This window comes from Amia ocellicauda, chromosome 10, assembly GCF_036373705.1.
Source record: "Amia ocellicauda isolate fAmiCal2 chromosome 10, fAmiCal2.hap1, whole genome shotgun sequence".
Lineage (NCBI taxonomy): Eukaryota > Metazoa > Chordata > Actinopteri > Amiiformes > Amiidae > Amia > Amia ocellicauda.
The window spans coordinates 12660879-12677018 of NC_089859.1; the positions used below are offsets into that span (position 1 = coordinate 12660879).

General features: G+C 38.7%; 1 protein-coding gene across 4 annotated transcripts in view; it reads left to right on the forward strand.

Annotated features, from left to right (window-relative positions):
- The window catches only part of pcdh19 (protocadherin 19), a 61113-nt gene extending 48828 nt beyond the window's left edge, over positions 1-12285 (forward strand). For all 4 annotated transcript variants that reach the window (XM_066715006.1, XM_066715007.1, XM_066715004.1 and 1 more), the window contains exon 5: positions 9453-12285. In XM_066715006.1, the coding sequence (XP_066571103.1) occupies positions 9453-10021 (569 nt within the window). In that variant the 3' untranslated portion in view covers positions 10022-12285. The remainder of the gene's footprint in view (positions 1-9452) is intronic.
- The last annotated feature ends 3855 nt before the right edge of the window (positions 12286-16140 follow it).

Genomic DNA, 16140 nt, shown 5'->3' on the forward strand with positions numbered 1-16140 from the left:
CATTTTATTTTTCCAGTTTAAGAAGATATACACAGAACAATTGACAATACAAATTAAACAAATCAACTATATAATTGACGCTTTTTTCAGTTGTAGTCATATTGTGGCATATTCCAATCCCTAGTCCGCTAATTTAAATATTAAAGTTTCACATGTACCAACATCTGTCCTTTATAGCAGTGTTTCACATAAGTTAACATGATGTGCTGCATACAAACAAAAACAAAAACAAAGACTTTCAATGAGAAACAAGAGCTTGTCTTGATACAGAGAGGCATTGAATTGTGTCAGGAACTTAAATAAATATCAATTTATAAATATTTTACATTTCTCACTTGTTACTTTTCCCAAATGCTGGTTTGCAAACTCAATCCAGCACAGTGATGGCATCCCAGCTTTCCATCAATGATCTTGGTTTCCCTCATGCAATTCCCTTAATCTTTATATTTATTTTGCATCAACTAGCACAACTGACTGCTATTCATTTATTTTAGGTCGCCCATGAGTAGAAATAAAATCTTCTCTCAGCCAAGTCAGTGTAGTTAGTGAATTAACTTAATACTGCTTTGTGGATGGTTCCATCAATAGCCCTCAAACAGGTGTGAAGTGCACTGGAGAGGTCACATAATGTCATTATTTATACTTGTCAGGTTGACCTCTTTTCTGTGCGTGTACATGTACTATTCAAGTGAAACACAATCCAGTATAATGTTTTGGGAGACAAGATCTCCCACCCTCAAAATTTCTCCTTTATAATTCCATACAGATTAGGACTATGGTGATTACTCCCAGTGAATTTATATCGTTATCATTTGGCAGGTGGTTTTTAATCTGAAGGGCAGCCTGTAGGTGCGTGTATTAGGCAGCTTGACCTTTTTCCTCCTTTTTAATCCTGTTGAATCCCTTTTCCCACGTGTGAGCGCTGTGATGAGAATTGGATGAGAATGTCGACCAAAAAAAAAAAAAAAAAAGCTTAGATTGTGTGTTTATCATTGATTCATATCACATTTTGGATACCCATTGCCCCTTGAGAATGAAAATAGGTCGCCTTCCTTGCTCCTGAGGCCAGTTACCTGTGATATGTGAAATACATCAATTAACCCTTTTTTAAAACAACTTAAACTTCTACAGCTAGTGCTTGAGATACTGGAAGAGGTTTTTCATACATCCTATTTAATGTTTCCACTAGATTTTAAACATTTGTTGTGGTTGGGTGATTATTAAAGAAAACAAATAAATTGTAACAGGTAAACCATGGGTACAATGGGTAAACTCCTAACCAAGCTTAAAGGGGATTAGACAGAAGTTTAATGAATTGAATTTATCTGCTTCTCCCAAATTATTTCATGCTTTCATCCAGTTCTTAAGAGCCAACCAGTGAGTATTGTGTCCTCCCCCAAGCCCCAGACCCATGCACTTTCCCTCTAAGATACAGTTTACTGTCTGCTTTATCCCTTCTGCTCTTTACAGACTACAGGGTTTAGCAGTATATTAGCTAGATAACTCAGTCAAGCTTAAACACTGCACATAACATTTGTTACAATTTATATGAAGATTTCCTAAAGGAAAGAGAGGAATATGTATGTGGATGTGTGTGCATATATGTCAGTGTGTGTGTGTCAGAGAGAGAGAGGGCATGTTTGTATGTTTCTGAATCTCCAATTCCTTCACAGAACAAAGGGTGGGCAGTGAGTCAGGTTAATTCCTGGGGTTCCCCTGGGATACACAGGGTGATACCTCTCTTTTTCTTTGAGATTTAATGAGGAGCATCTGGGATTTCAAAGACAGAGACTTAGAGAAATAAATCATGCAGCCTTGGCTTTTATTATGTGCCTCACAAGCTTCTCTTGACCCCCTGAAACAGTGGTTTGTGGCTCATTGTAAATTAAAGATCCCCTTCAATATGGTTGCTGTCTTTAAGTGTGGCAGCAGTCAGTGTTATCCCTGCCATGCTCATCTCCAGAGACCCCTTTGCTTTCCTCTCAGCTTCATGTTTTCTGCATGGCATTGATATATTGCAATCCTTCAGCCCTCTTAGAGGTCCAGACTGGATTGGCTTTCATTATTTTCTAACTCGTAGCGTTAATTGCCTATTTATTTTATCAGGTTATTTAGCAAAGCGTTACATTTCACCAGGGGACGATTGTCCAGTTAAGACTTTTATTGCAGATAAGCCATTTATTGCATCTGCCAATGCTGGTATATATTATCCTATCTAAGCATAGTTAAATGTGTATTGCTGGCTATCCACTGGCAATTTTAATATTCAGATATCAGTTGGTCTAAAGCCACAATACTCTTCTCAGCCTTTCAAGTTGAAAAAAGTATTTTATTCAGTATTAAATGTAAAAAGTACTACAATAGCATAACATTTTCACTCAACCCTGCTTTATAGCCGAGACTTGTCCAAGCTGCTTTAATATATTAATCTTTGAGTATGTCAACAGCTGTGCAGAAAAAATTAAAAAGCAATAAATAAATATCTGAAATAATTGAAATAATAAAGGACAAAGCCTTGATAAGCTTGTGGATCATAACAGCACGTTCACTGTCAGCGCATCATGCAGTATGTTTGGTTGCAGTTGTTCTATTGAACTGTATAGGATTTCTGGGATGACAGCATGATTTATAAAATAACACTGCAAATGCTTTTTGGTGCAGTTACACGGCCGTTAAACAGATGCTGTTTGTACCAATTTAAAGTGACTGCATTGTTTGTCAACATGACTTTATTAACTCATTCTTTTACTGAGCCTCACTACTTATCGTCTGAGGTGCATGTACACCAACGTTGGCATGCATCACTGGGAGGCTTTTACAATAATTAATAAACAGACAAACAAAAAAAAGACCATACTGTTGACCGGAGATATTATTAACCCTGCCTATTTATAATATTTTTTTAAACAACTCTAGCGCGGTCTCATTGCAGTGACTAGCTGTCAGATACACTCACCACAGCTCAAGAGTACCGATCATGATTCACTTCCTGATAAATTGACTGGTACTAAAACCATGAAATATAAGTAGCCGAAAAACCCTTGATTTACCATCTGTAAGACATCGTTCACAGGACTGCCGGATTACTGTAATTTTGTTAATAATTAATATCTGTGAGAAGGGCATGGAGGTTGTCTGACTGGTGAACCGTAAAGATGTTTTTGAGTAATTTAGGAAAAGCATTAATATGGAGATGGTTGGACAGAGATATTGAGGACAGAATGAGATACAGGAGATACAGTGGGGAGAGGTGTGGGGTTCGATTGGGTCTTGGTTATGTAAGTGCTTCCACTTTTAGTAGAAACAAGATCATAACACTACATTTGAAAGTCTCACAGGACTCCACTTCCATGTGATTTATGGCAGGAAAACAGGATTGCAAACTTGGGATGACAGCAGCCATTTGGATGCTCCCAGGCGGGTTCAAGCAGAAGTTACTCAGCCGATCCCTTTCCTAATGGGACTGGACTTCCTTTTAGAAATGGAGGAAGGACACTGAGCTTGACCTTTATGCTGGACTGACATTGAATGGCTCTTTTCAATTCTTTACTTGTCACGGTGTGGTGTTTTTAATGGGAGATTTAATACACACACTGTAAGTTTGGTGACATCTGCATGTGAAAGTCCATTAGGAGTATTAGTGTTTCACAGACATATGACATAAAATGATCAATGATTAATTTAACATGAATTCCACAGAAAAGTGTATTTAAAGGTTAATGACAACGCCTTCACAATAATGCCAAAGACTATATGAGAAACAAGGACAGAGTCTGATCTGATATAACTGTAAGGAAGGGAATTTAACCAGCATCTTATAAAAGAGGTTAAGAAACCAAAGGCATTGATGACACACCCATCTACCTCCAAATATATTGTAATGATTATATTGCTAGAGAAAACGAATAAGAAATAAAGAACTAAAACTAAAGGAATAAAGTGCTTAATTGAGAGAACTACCAATATATCAAGTTATAAGTCATAAACAAACATTAACAGCTTGCTTTCTCTGGCTGCATCCATTTAATAAAGCAGGACACTTTAAATCAGACAGCTGCAGTGTTATTTTTTATTTTTTTAATATAGTACCAGACAGTCCTAGCAGATTTAAAGGTACATGGAGATCTTATGCTACTTTACTGTTTGGAGCACTATCCTAGACATGCAATGTGAGATATTTGTTATAGGTGTTTCAGTTAACCTTGGCCACAATGTTTATTTCATTAAACTACCTGGAACATTTTAATATACATGAATTGTATTGATGACAAGGCCCTTAAAATAAAGCCAGCAGCATCTCAAATGTTTCGACGTGTCACAGGAGCAGGGACAATGTTTTCCTCTTGGCCAGCTAGCCAGTGATCTAGGGATCCTATTAGCTCCAGGATTTTTGCTCATTGTAAGCAGTTTGGGGCCTTGTTTAAAAGTGCAGAGCTAGGCAATTGCAGACGAATACCCTTTGTTAGCCAAATAAACAGGCAGACAAAGAATGAGCAGCCTCTGAGTTCATTTCGGTGCCTCTCTCTAGGTGCCAATAAAAGAAAAGATGGCCGGGCTATTTCTGCCACTGCTGTATGCCCACGGGAACTCAGGAGGTATCCTGTTGGCCATTACAGTACATAACAAGAGACGCCGTCTGCATGGGAGTGTAAGAGCCTGACCCGAGTGAGACATGTCTGAGTGTTCCTGTTTTCCATCCATCCATCTCTTACTTATACTGATTTACTGTCACTTTATGTATGATTGTGTTTATTTTTTATGAAGAGTGACGCAGTTGCAATTAAAAAAGGGATCTAATATACTTTTTGTCAATCTTACAAAACGATCTGCCACCGTTTAGGCGCTGCATCAGCGTCTGTGTTTTAAACTCCCCTGAGGCTGCCGAGGAACAAAAAAAGACCTATCTTCAGTTTTCCAGCAACCTCTCTGTGGTAGTCCTGTTTGGTCTTTAGTCTACCTAGGTATTTTATTCTACTCAACAGACCTTTGTCACAGTAAAACTTTTTTTAAATGATAAAAACCATAACCACACTCATTAAAACAGACCAAAGCTGCAAATGCACAGTATTGTTCCCCCCATTGTCAAATAAAGTAGTTCTGTCATCCAATAAAATACATTTATGTACTTTGTTCCATATACAGGGAGAATCCCCACTGTGCTTCATAGGTTCCCTAAGTATTTGTTCTACTTATTTGTGTAAAGTCTCCCTGAGCTTTGACAGTGGCCCCGGCCTTAACAAATAAAGCTTCTCTCTCAGTTTTGGGCTCAAGCTGAATTCACCCTTCCTGTAGTATTACAGAACCATTTGAACCTCATCATTTTCAGCTTTTGGAGGGAAAGCGATGTCTGTTTTCCAGAGCTGACGAGGCAGAAAATCGACCCCTGCCAACAGACTGAAAGCCTGGCAGGGGCTCCAAGTTTCAGAATCTTTTCTTCAAATAAACCGTTATCCTTGTCATGTTTTGGGATTCCAACCCCAGTCCTCTACTAATTTGTTGCTTTGGTACATTAACAAAAAAATAAAAAAGTGAGCATTAAATCACTGAGGATTTGTAAAGATTTCAATTATGTGCAAGCAAGACTTTGAAGATGAATGGCACATTTTTCTGATGACTCTTCCTAAGAGCTACATTGACACATAAATGGTCATAAAAGTCTTGGCTTCTTGCATCGATAGTGTTTCCAGCCAGTGCGGTTTGATATTATAATTTCAATATAGACACAAGAGTGAAGGAAGTTCAAAGCAGGGAAGCAGGAGGCAATACATTTTATAAGGCACCTGACAATTGATGGTTTTGAATTGATCTTAGTGCAGTGAGTACGGTGTAATTTCAAGTATCTACGAATAAAGAACAGGGTACATTTCAAAACAAGGTCTATCATAATGCATTCTAAGTGCATTTGAAGATTTTGCCTATAGTGTGTGTGTGTGTGTGTGTATATATATATATATATATATATATATATCACATCCTCCCTAATGACTAAGAATTCTTTGAACTCCGATTCTGATTAAACTGTGAAATTGTGTCCTTGTCAGCAGTGCCTAGGGAGTTAGTGTCTCAGGAGTTTTTTTCTTTTTAAAATGTTATTTTATTTTTATTTTTAATTCACAACATTAAAAAGCACTTTATTCAAGCAGTATGTAATTCCCAATGGGTTTTAATCAGTAATTAGATATTAAATACTGTATAGAAAATCTTTCCACTAATAAAGAACTACATACTGTACTTAATGTCTGTTTCTAGACCTGATTGGCAAGCTTTTTTCCTGCTGCTTTTCAATAGGCAATCACAGCTGGAGGTGCCTGTGCCTTCTGTAGCGCTACAGCTTGCCCAATTCATGCATCAGTTTTGCTAAGCGTTTAATTACTTAGTTTGTTAGCATTAAATTCATGACTTTCGAAAGACAGGAAGAGGATTTCAGGTTTTTTTGTCCATGGACTGTCGTTTTATTTGATATTGTTTTATGATTTTATTTTTTTGTGTCAGACTTTTGAGCCCTCACATCTGTGACACACACAGAGGCGAGATGAGAGAGCTGCTAAATTAATGACGATTTGCTTTCAGAGCAATGTCATTTACTGCTAAATTGCTCCCTGGGAGACCCCCAACTGTTCTTAATACAGCCTTCACTTTCGGAAGGAGAAGAAGAAAAAGTCAGTTATTCATAAGGTACAAGTGTTCAACCCAGTGTGTAGAAGTGTGATTCAGAGCGTAACTCTGCATTTGTAAGCATTTTTTTTTTAAAGACCAGCCAAGATCTAATTTTCGATAGGAATCCATTAAAAGCACCTAATATTGAACAACCGGATACTGATAAATCCATCTGACTGAGACCTAAAGAATCTTACTTTCATTGGAATTCTTGAGAAGAATCTCTTCAGCAGGTGTACTAGCCTAGCCTCTAAGCATGCGTGTGCGTGTGTGTGTGTGTGTGTGTGTGTGTTGGGGGGGGGTTCTGTAATGTCGTGGCTTACTTTTGTTGCCATGGTGACAAAATTGACAATCGGTAATGAAAAGCTCTTTCAAGATGTGGTCTTGTGTGTGTTCTCGGGGTCTGGTAATTACAGAGTAAATTTGAGCCACTTTCTGCAGTGTGGTACAGTTTTTATTTATTATTTCTCGCTCTTGTTTTCCGACGGGACTGGTGGCACCTTCGTTTTCGCATGGCAAAGTTTGTAAAGAAATGTAAATAATGGGAAGGATAAGCCCTTTGTCATGGTTAGCGTGTGTGTGTGTGTTGGTGTGGGAGTTTTGTGGTCAGCTTCAGTCTCTAAAAGGTTAAACCCCAACTGATATTTAAATGCAGCCACTTTTCCCTGAGGTATAAGAAATCCACAGTGCAGCCTTTCATAAAACATTAACAAAGATCCCTAGATCCCAGACTCCTGGCCTAAGCATTTCTGATATGCTTCCTACAGTTTTGCTGCTCTCGCCATGTGCCCAGGCCCGGCTCCTTAAATGCTATCTGACATCCGAGTGTTAAAATGGCTCTAAACCTGCAATCTGTCAGTCAGTCTCATCAGATCACAGTTTAAGGAAGACAGTGCTGGCAACCATGCCACCGGAATGCCATGGAGTTGAGCCCACTTTCGATCTTTAAATATTGATCCATGACAGAAAGCCGACATGCCTCTCAGAATAGGAAAAGCAAAAAAAAAAAAAAAAAAAAAGGATAATTAGTGACTTTAATTGGGTGATCTGTCAAGTTTGGAATGCCAGATATAAATGCACATTTGGGTCAATGACACTCTCCCCACAAGCTCTCTCAGTGACCTTGGGCCTGTTGAGGAGGATGTATTAAAGGAACTGCTGTGGTGTTGCACATGTGGGATTTGATCTAAAAAACATAACATACAAGCTTTATCCCTAGTTCAAAGAGCCCAGACGTAAAGAAAGTAGCAAGTATAATTGACTATCTTTGCTTTTGGTTACATGTACTAGTTCAGACAGTTTGCTTTACAATAAGCAGAGCATTTTGGTTACCCATTCCTTGGGCGGCAAGATAGGAAAGATTTTATGGTCCGATACAACATTATTGGGATTTTCAAGGTTAATTCTTTTCAATATAATGTTATGGGTTTTAGAACTGCAGAAAATATTACTTTGATTTTATCAGGAAAAAACAGATTAATTTTTCTTGGGAAGCTGTAAAATCCAGGGACACATCTTGAAGAACTGCATGAATCAAGAAAAACTAGAGCACACAAAAATATGTCATCACAAAATATGTACTGTGTATAATTAGAACATTGTATGTTATTGTTTGAAAACACATGTAAGTCACAAATAATAATAATAATGATCTTTTACAAAAGTTTTGTCTTGCCCAAACCTAATAGGTGATCTTTCTCAACAATTATATAGATGCACACCAGATCCCATGAGCCCAAGGAGCTATATTTACTCTAAGAAACAAATTAAGCAACTCTGTTTCCCTAAGAGCTACACATTTCATCACAAGTATTGTTTTTCACCTGTTTGCTCACCTCATTTGAACAATGATGATTCCTGTAATCACAGGTGCAACTACACAGTGTGTGACAGTGGAATGCTACCACGCTGTCTGAATTCACATCTCCAGAACACGCAAGAGTCACCTGTACACACTTATGCCTTTGCGTGTCTATCTATCCATTCGCGAAAGTGACCCAGCTATGTGTTCATGGAAAAACATACTCAAATGTCCCAGCGATAGAAAGGTTAGCTATCCAGATGGCCAATAATGAAATATTTATGGAATGCAAAGACAGCTGTTTGTTATAGAATTCCTGGTGCAGTATTAAAAGAGAACTGACTTGAAAATTACGAAATGCAGTTGTGTTTAATAATGGAGAAGAAAGAGAAAAAGACTCTTCAACTCGAGCATAAGAGCATGGCTTTATATTGTATAATGATGTGAAATCTGCTTGAAGGTCCTTCTGCAGACACAACAAAAAGATGACTGCGTGCAGTAATACAGATTCAGACAAATCTTTTTTCACAACAGTGTTAAAACATCATTACATATTTATAACCCTGCCATACACCACATAAGAGGAAATAAGCAAGAAAAAAGCCTATTTTTTGTATTTATTTTTTTACATTGAAGTATGTGATTTCATTGCTTAAGCACTGGCTTTCATCGCGTCTTGCTGCAAAAACCCAATTATGCTCAGGCGGAAATGGACTTTTTGATTTAACAATCCATCTTTAATTGGTTGATACAGAGCGCCTTGCTGTGTTTTTGTTGTTGTTGTTTTGTTTGTTTTCTCTTTCCTGTCATACGAAGTCAAATGCACACTCAATAAGATGAGGCTGCATGGAGATAGGACTTGAGCCATAGCTTGTCTAAGAATAAGAAAGCAAATTATGTTTTATAATCTGCCAGGAAAAGTGACATTTAAAAGGTAGGGTAGAGATCTAACGTTTCTTTTCCTGTCTCTCTCCCTCTCTCTATATCTCTGCAGATCCCGGTGAAAGCTTTCACTGCCAGGATGAGTGTCGCATCCTTGGCCACTCAGACCGATGCTGGATGCCAAGAGTGCCCATGCCAGCTCGTGCCAAGTCTCCAGAGCACGGTCGCAATGTCATTGCCCTCTCCATAGAGGCACCCACAGTGGATGTCCCGCACTATGAGGACTGTGGCACCAAAAGGACTTTTGCCACCTTCGGCAAGGATGGCTCAGAGCATGGGCAGGATGTGGAGCGGGGCGAGATGAAATTGAAAAGGACAGTTGAGCCGCCCCTCTGCAGCCCCAAGGTCAATGGGGCCATCCGGGAGGCTGGGAACGGTCGGGAGGCAGTGAGCCCCATCACCTCTCCTGTGCACTTAAAGAGCCCACTCTGCTCCAAGCCCCCCGCGTCCTACAACACCCTGCACTGCCGCGACGCTGAGAGGATTGCAAACCACAGCCTGCTGCGGCAGCCCGAGGGGAAGGACAGTGAACCGGCGGTGCGGGAAATCAACCAGCTCTTCCACGACAGCAGAGATAAAGACTCCCCTGGTGGTAAACGGCTGAAGGACATTGTTCTTTAAAAAGAAGGGGGGGTGGGGGAATCCGGAGATCAAGAAATATGTATACACATGTACGGAAACATAAAATAAACTACTACTGCATACCTGAGGAAGGTGAATCCCAGAAGAGGATCAACTCCATAAAGGATCAGCTAAGCTGAGCTGGATGTCTAGGGAAAAGAAGGGGTCGGTCAGGATTTGTCCTTCTAGCTTTTGTATTGTTGTTGTTCACTGTCCACAAGAGAGGGACTCGTAGGGCTGTTGGTTACTGTGTAACATGCCAAACCCCATCCTCCTAAATTTTTAAAGGGGGTGATAGACAACTGAAGAGTTGAAACTCCTGTGAAAATGGATACAAGCATAATCATGCCTTTTTTATTTATTTTTTTAATTGATTTTTGATATTGCCTTTTTGTTCTTAGTTGTTTTTTTCCATGCTGCCAGTTCATTGTATTTTTGTTCCAGGAGACCTTTTTGTGTGAGAACGGACAAAAACAAATATTTACATATTTTTATTTTATTATTTTTTAGTTGTATTTTCCAAGTTACTGCTGCCTAGGTTGCTCTTTAGTATTATTAAAAACAAAGAAAAAGAAAAAAGAAGAAAAGCCTTTCTTGGCTATTTTGTTCTCATTTTGCCCCAAAGTTTCCATTCTTCTGAAAAGTCTCCCTCAATGTTTCCCTGAAGACATTCCAGCCTCTCTCACAGTCACAACGCTGTGCGTGGTCTTTACAGTATTTTTTAAAATATTTTGTTTGCTCTGATGAAGTTAACTGAACACTTACTATCAGCTGATGTCCACTGAAAACTGGAAAATAGTAACGAACAGATCCCTCAAACTAAATGGAGATGCAAAGACTAATTTATTACGAGTCTCCTGTCCCTATTCACGGATGAATCTGGACACGATGGAGTACAATTAACTAGAACTTCATTCTCCAGTATGAAATTCCAGAAATTCTGAGTATGGGGCTAGGATATAAAAGGGATCATCACTCACATGTCTTGCTGTATGTGAAGCTCTGTATAGGGTTTATTATTATTTTTAATAACCAGTTGTTATGTGACAATCCCTTTAATGTTTCCTTTCAAAAAAAAGAAAAAAGAAAAAAAAAACCTGAATAAATAAACATTGGTGTTCAACTGAAGCTAAAGTAGCGTTTTGTTACACAAACACAAAAAAGAAAAAAAGACATATATGCCAAAATATATTTTATAAATAATTTAAACATGTATTATGAGAAATTTAATGCTGTATAGTTATTTTATTAGTAAGTTATACTTGAATTAACAGGCTCTTTTGTTTGTTCATTTTGATTTTATTATGATTATAATTATTTTAATTTTAAAATTGAACTTGGACTTCTGTTTACTATGTTACCCCTGGCAACTGTTGACTTGCAGTCTACCTTGTTGTAAAAGAGTTTCTTATTGGTCAGTTCTCGTGCCATCAAGTTTCTGTGAGCTGTGTGGGCAAATAGAAAAAAAAAACGTTTTTAAAAATATAATTCAGCACCTACAGTAGTGTATCCGTTAAAATGAGCTTAGCGTGAGATAGAAAAAGAAACCAAAAAGAAGATGCAAAACTAAAAAAAAAAAAAAAGAAGAAAAAGATATTGGAGGGGATTGTTCAACCTTAATATTTAAGTAAACAATAAAAGTTCAAAACTAGCTTTGTGAGCTGGGAAAATGGTTCCACACATTTCTAAGCTGATTTGTTTCTATGTAATTTATCCAAGGTTCTGTTCTGTGGTACTAATGCATAGCTTTAAGGTCCTCACAGCTTGGGAGAGCGTTCTGCCTCCAGAAGACAGTCTAAGAGGTACTGTAACCAGTGTAAGAGGACAGAGGAAAATACAATTCAGAAATTAAAGACCTGAATTATAAAACATTCTACGGCTGTGCTATTCCAGTCTCTTTGGATCATTTTTTCCCAACAAGTAAAGGAATAATCAGCCCTGTATGATAATAAACAGTGGTTGGTGGGGACAACAATAAACAAACATGTTGTGTAATATTGGGAGGGATGGATATGCTTAAGTTTGAACAATTACTTTAATACAGAAAAAAGAAAATGTACGGTAAAAAGCAGTACTTGTTTTGTGGGTTTTCAGTTGCTTTGCAATGAGAAACACACTTGAAAAAGAACAATGCATACAATGAAATAGAACTTGTAGCTGAATGTTTGCAGGTCTCACCAACAGCTTATGGCAACATGAAAATCGGAATAATCACTGAATGTATACAGCAGCTTATTATTAAACTATTAAATGTTCTCCAATTAGCTTCTTGTCTTTTTATACACACACATGCACTGATTGTCTTCATTACATACATTTCCCTATAGTTTTAGAGGCAGTATAATGCGTGTGTGCGTGTGCGTGTGCGTGTATGCGTTGTGTTTCAGGGGCACAAAATGGACGCCTTGAAGAGCACTGCTTTTCCCAGAAGCCCTGGGAGATGTTGTGGGAGACAGTGGGAGAAATTGAGAGACTGAATGCAAGAAAAGAGGATGATCTACTGGAAAATTAACTGTGTTTATGAACTGAGACTTGAAAATGGATTTGTGGATTTGATTGCTGAGTGTGTTTTATTAGTTATCTGTTTAGAGAGGGATCTGTTCTCAAGTTAAGTGGGCTTTACAAGGATTTAAGCTTTTATTTGGTTTTGTGTGTCTCTTTGTTTTGCTCACCTCAACATTGTGTATAATAAATATCATCTCCTTTCAACATATATATACACACACAGTGCCTATAGAAAGTCTACACTGCCTTGAATGTTTTTCACATTTTGTTGTGTCAGTGCCTCAGAGTTTCATGCATTTAAATGAGGATTTTTTTCCCCCCACTTATCTACACGCCATACTCCACACTGCTAAGGGGAATAAAGTTTGTATTGTGAACAAAATTAAATATTAAAAATACAAAACTGAAATATAGTCTCCACCCCTCTGAGTTCATTCTTGGTGGAAGCACTTTGGCAGCATTTACAGCTGTGAATATTGAGATCAATATTGTTGATCACTGCATGCAGAAATGAATGTAGAAATCTGTAGGACCACCTTATTAATAATAAAAAAAAAAAAGTATAGGCTATTCTTTAATTTCAGGCTTTTATCCACTGAAAAAATAGGGGCTTTTCTATTTTACATTTCTCAATGGCACGGTAGGAGAGACTATTACAACTAGGACTTGAAAGAAATTATTAAGAATACTACCAAGAAAACAAAAAGACTCAATACTGCTTGGATTCTGCCAATGATCCAGCCCATTCATTGTGGAATAGGCATTTTTTTCAGGGTTTTACATCTAGGTGCATCTAAATATTCAAGCAGTTTCTTTTTCCCATGTCTTTCTAATTGCAAAACATATTACATTTATCATGTGTGCATGCTTGTTTACTTGAGGCATTTCACACAGCTCCTCTTTAATTTTACACTTGGATCTCAGCTGGAATCCACACGGCAGAGAAGGGAAAGCGAGATGGCAGAAGAAAGACGGCAAACTGGCAAAGCAGCCGGGCTGCAAAAGCTCAACCCAGTCTGGGTTTGAATAGAACTCCTGGCAACCATTTCTAAAACCATTTCAGAATAAAAACTCATTAGCATCTTGTAACAGTGCTTTGCAGGGGCTGCTTTTTCAAAACGTTGCTGATGTACTGTAAAGGAGAAGGTTGTGTTACCCCTTAAAGGTACACAATTATACAAATTAGAGGAAAACTAGCACTCTTTATTTCAAATTAGTGCAAAACCCACGGGAACAGCAGGACTGTCTGTAGCCTTGGGAAACTCCCATCATGTGGCTGGAAGCGTCACTTTGAGTGCCTATGCCCAACTGGCAGTGGGGTGCTCATATAATTGTGAAATGTGTCAAGAAGGAAGCAAATTATTTTTATTGTTATTTTCTCATAGCAGATGCCCTTACCCAGGGCGACATGAAATGTTGAGATCTTTCACTTGTCAACTGATCCTGAAAAACATTAGCAGACAGAGGATATTATTTCAACTCTTTTTAAGGAGGTTACAACTGTCAAGGACTTTGGCAAGGAGTCCCACAAGCAGGGAGCTCTGTATGCAATGGCTCTAACCCTGACTATATTCCCCTGAATGTGAGGGAAGTTTAAAAGACCAGCATCAGCAAAAAGAGTTTGTGGGGGAATATATATATATATAAGATCAGTTCAACCAAATAAGATGGCACTGTCCCATGAAGAATTTGAAAGGTCAGTTGTATTTTAAAGTCAGTTATAAAAGTAACAGGAAAGCCAATGAAGCCTTTCCAGCACCGGAGTGTGTAGTGTCCTGTACAGCATATTGTGTTGGTTTAATTAATGAGAATCGATATAAATTACTGATTCTTTAACTCTTCTCCCTCTGCAGATCTCTGACCCTTCAGAGTCTGGTCAGTTCTAGCAGGTCATAAAATACATCATAAATGTGCTGTGCTGTGTCTAGAGTCCACGGTTTAAGGGGGATATGGACATCTTGGTAGAAAGCCAGAGATGGGACCTCTGCCAGCTTAACACTTCCTCACACAATTGAAATCTACGATTCTGTTCTGGAATTAATTGGCCCCACCGCATCTCACAATCAAAGAGGACATGAGGTTGTAAATGCTATGACAGCTACCTGATGAGCAGCCAATCAGCAGGCGATCTATCTATCCCATGTGGGATCCACCAATGAGGAATGTAACACGAGGGCCCAGACCGTGGCCCACAGCCAATCAGCGCTCATTTGATTTCTCCTTGAAACGCAGCGCCCAAAATTATTTTGCTGCTCCTCCTACTCCCAGGCTCTTCAAATACATCTGAGACTTATCCAAGCACTCGTCTCCCTTCAAGACACAATGTGTTTCATGCTGCTTGAATCTCAGGACAAACTCTCAACCCAGCCAGCAACCCAGCCTCGGCCCCTCGGATTTGCAAACAAAAGACCGATAGAACCTGGCATCACCGGACCATCATTCGGACACTCCTTGATTCCCTGCCTGTTCCTTATCAAGCTTGTGTTTGTGTGCAATATAGTCTAATGAATCAAGAGTTATTTAATGGGGGAAAAAACAACTCTTACTATATAAAAGCACTACAAGTGATTCCACTGAAAGAAGAAGAAAAGCAACAGGCAACAACAGCAAACATGACAAATGATACAAGCATGCCCTAATGTTTCAACCAAAGCCTGATTCATGACACTACTCCACCTTAACCTTAATATCACCATTGTTACATCTGGCTTCACAGAGCCTGATTTACACCTGGGTCCTGGGTTACTCTACAAAGAAAAAGCGCAGTTCAAGACTTAATATGGGTTAATATGGGTCTGTGAAGCCAATCCCTAATGTTTGGATATGTTAATCTGGTCTTGAAAGATTCGTTTTGGATAGTTGCCCTTTATGATCAAGACGTGCCTAGCATTGTTTCCCTTTAACAAAGTGTAGGCTACCCTCTCCTGTAGTGCAGATGCATACCCACGGTAGGTGTAAGAACAAGAGGGATGCAATCGTTTCGTCCATGTGTGTAGTTGTGCAGGGGACAACAAAACTAAAAGATAAAGAAGAAAATAAAAGACTACTGCATTCAGCTCCCCAAGTCACTTGTTTTATGGTTTGCCTCACAAACACATCATAGTGATAGATACATCAGACTGGGCCGGTTATCTCTGTCTCACAGCAGAACGTGCCTCTCCATACACCTCATTTTTAAATGCCTGGGAGCGAAATGTCCAATTAACTACCTTGCTTTACAGTTAACACAATGCTCCTCGCAAAGGTCAACAGATAATCTCCCTTTTAAAAGAACTCTCCTAGCATGGGTACATCGCTCAAGTCTGCAGGCTACCCTGATTGGATTGTTTTACCAGTAGAGATAAAAAGATTACTTAATATCTTATACTTTGCACCATTTTAAGGATTACCTCAAAAAAACCTGCTGTTAATGTTTCTAATTTATGTTGTTCGTGTGGCTAGACCGAAAGGAGAGCTGTTTTTTAAGTAAGACCGTTGCCCACTGTTAAACCATATTTGAATCCAGTTACTGATACTTCATTATTACACACTCTGAGAACAATACACTACTGGAGTTCTGTATCTTCAAAACATGAGCCGCTCTTCCCTCAGGTCAGATTTGAGCTGCCATACAG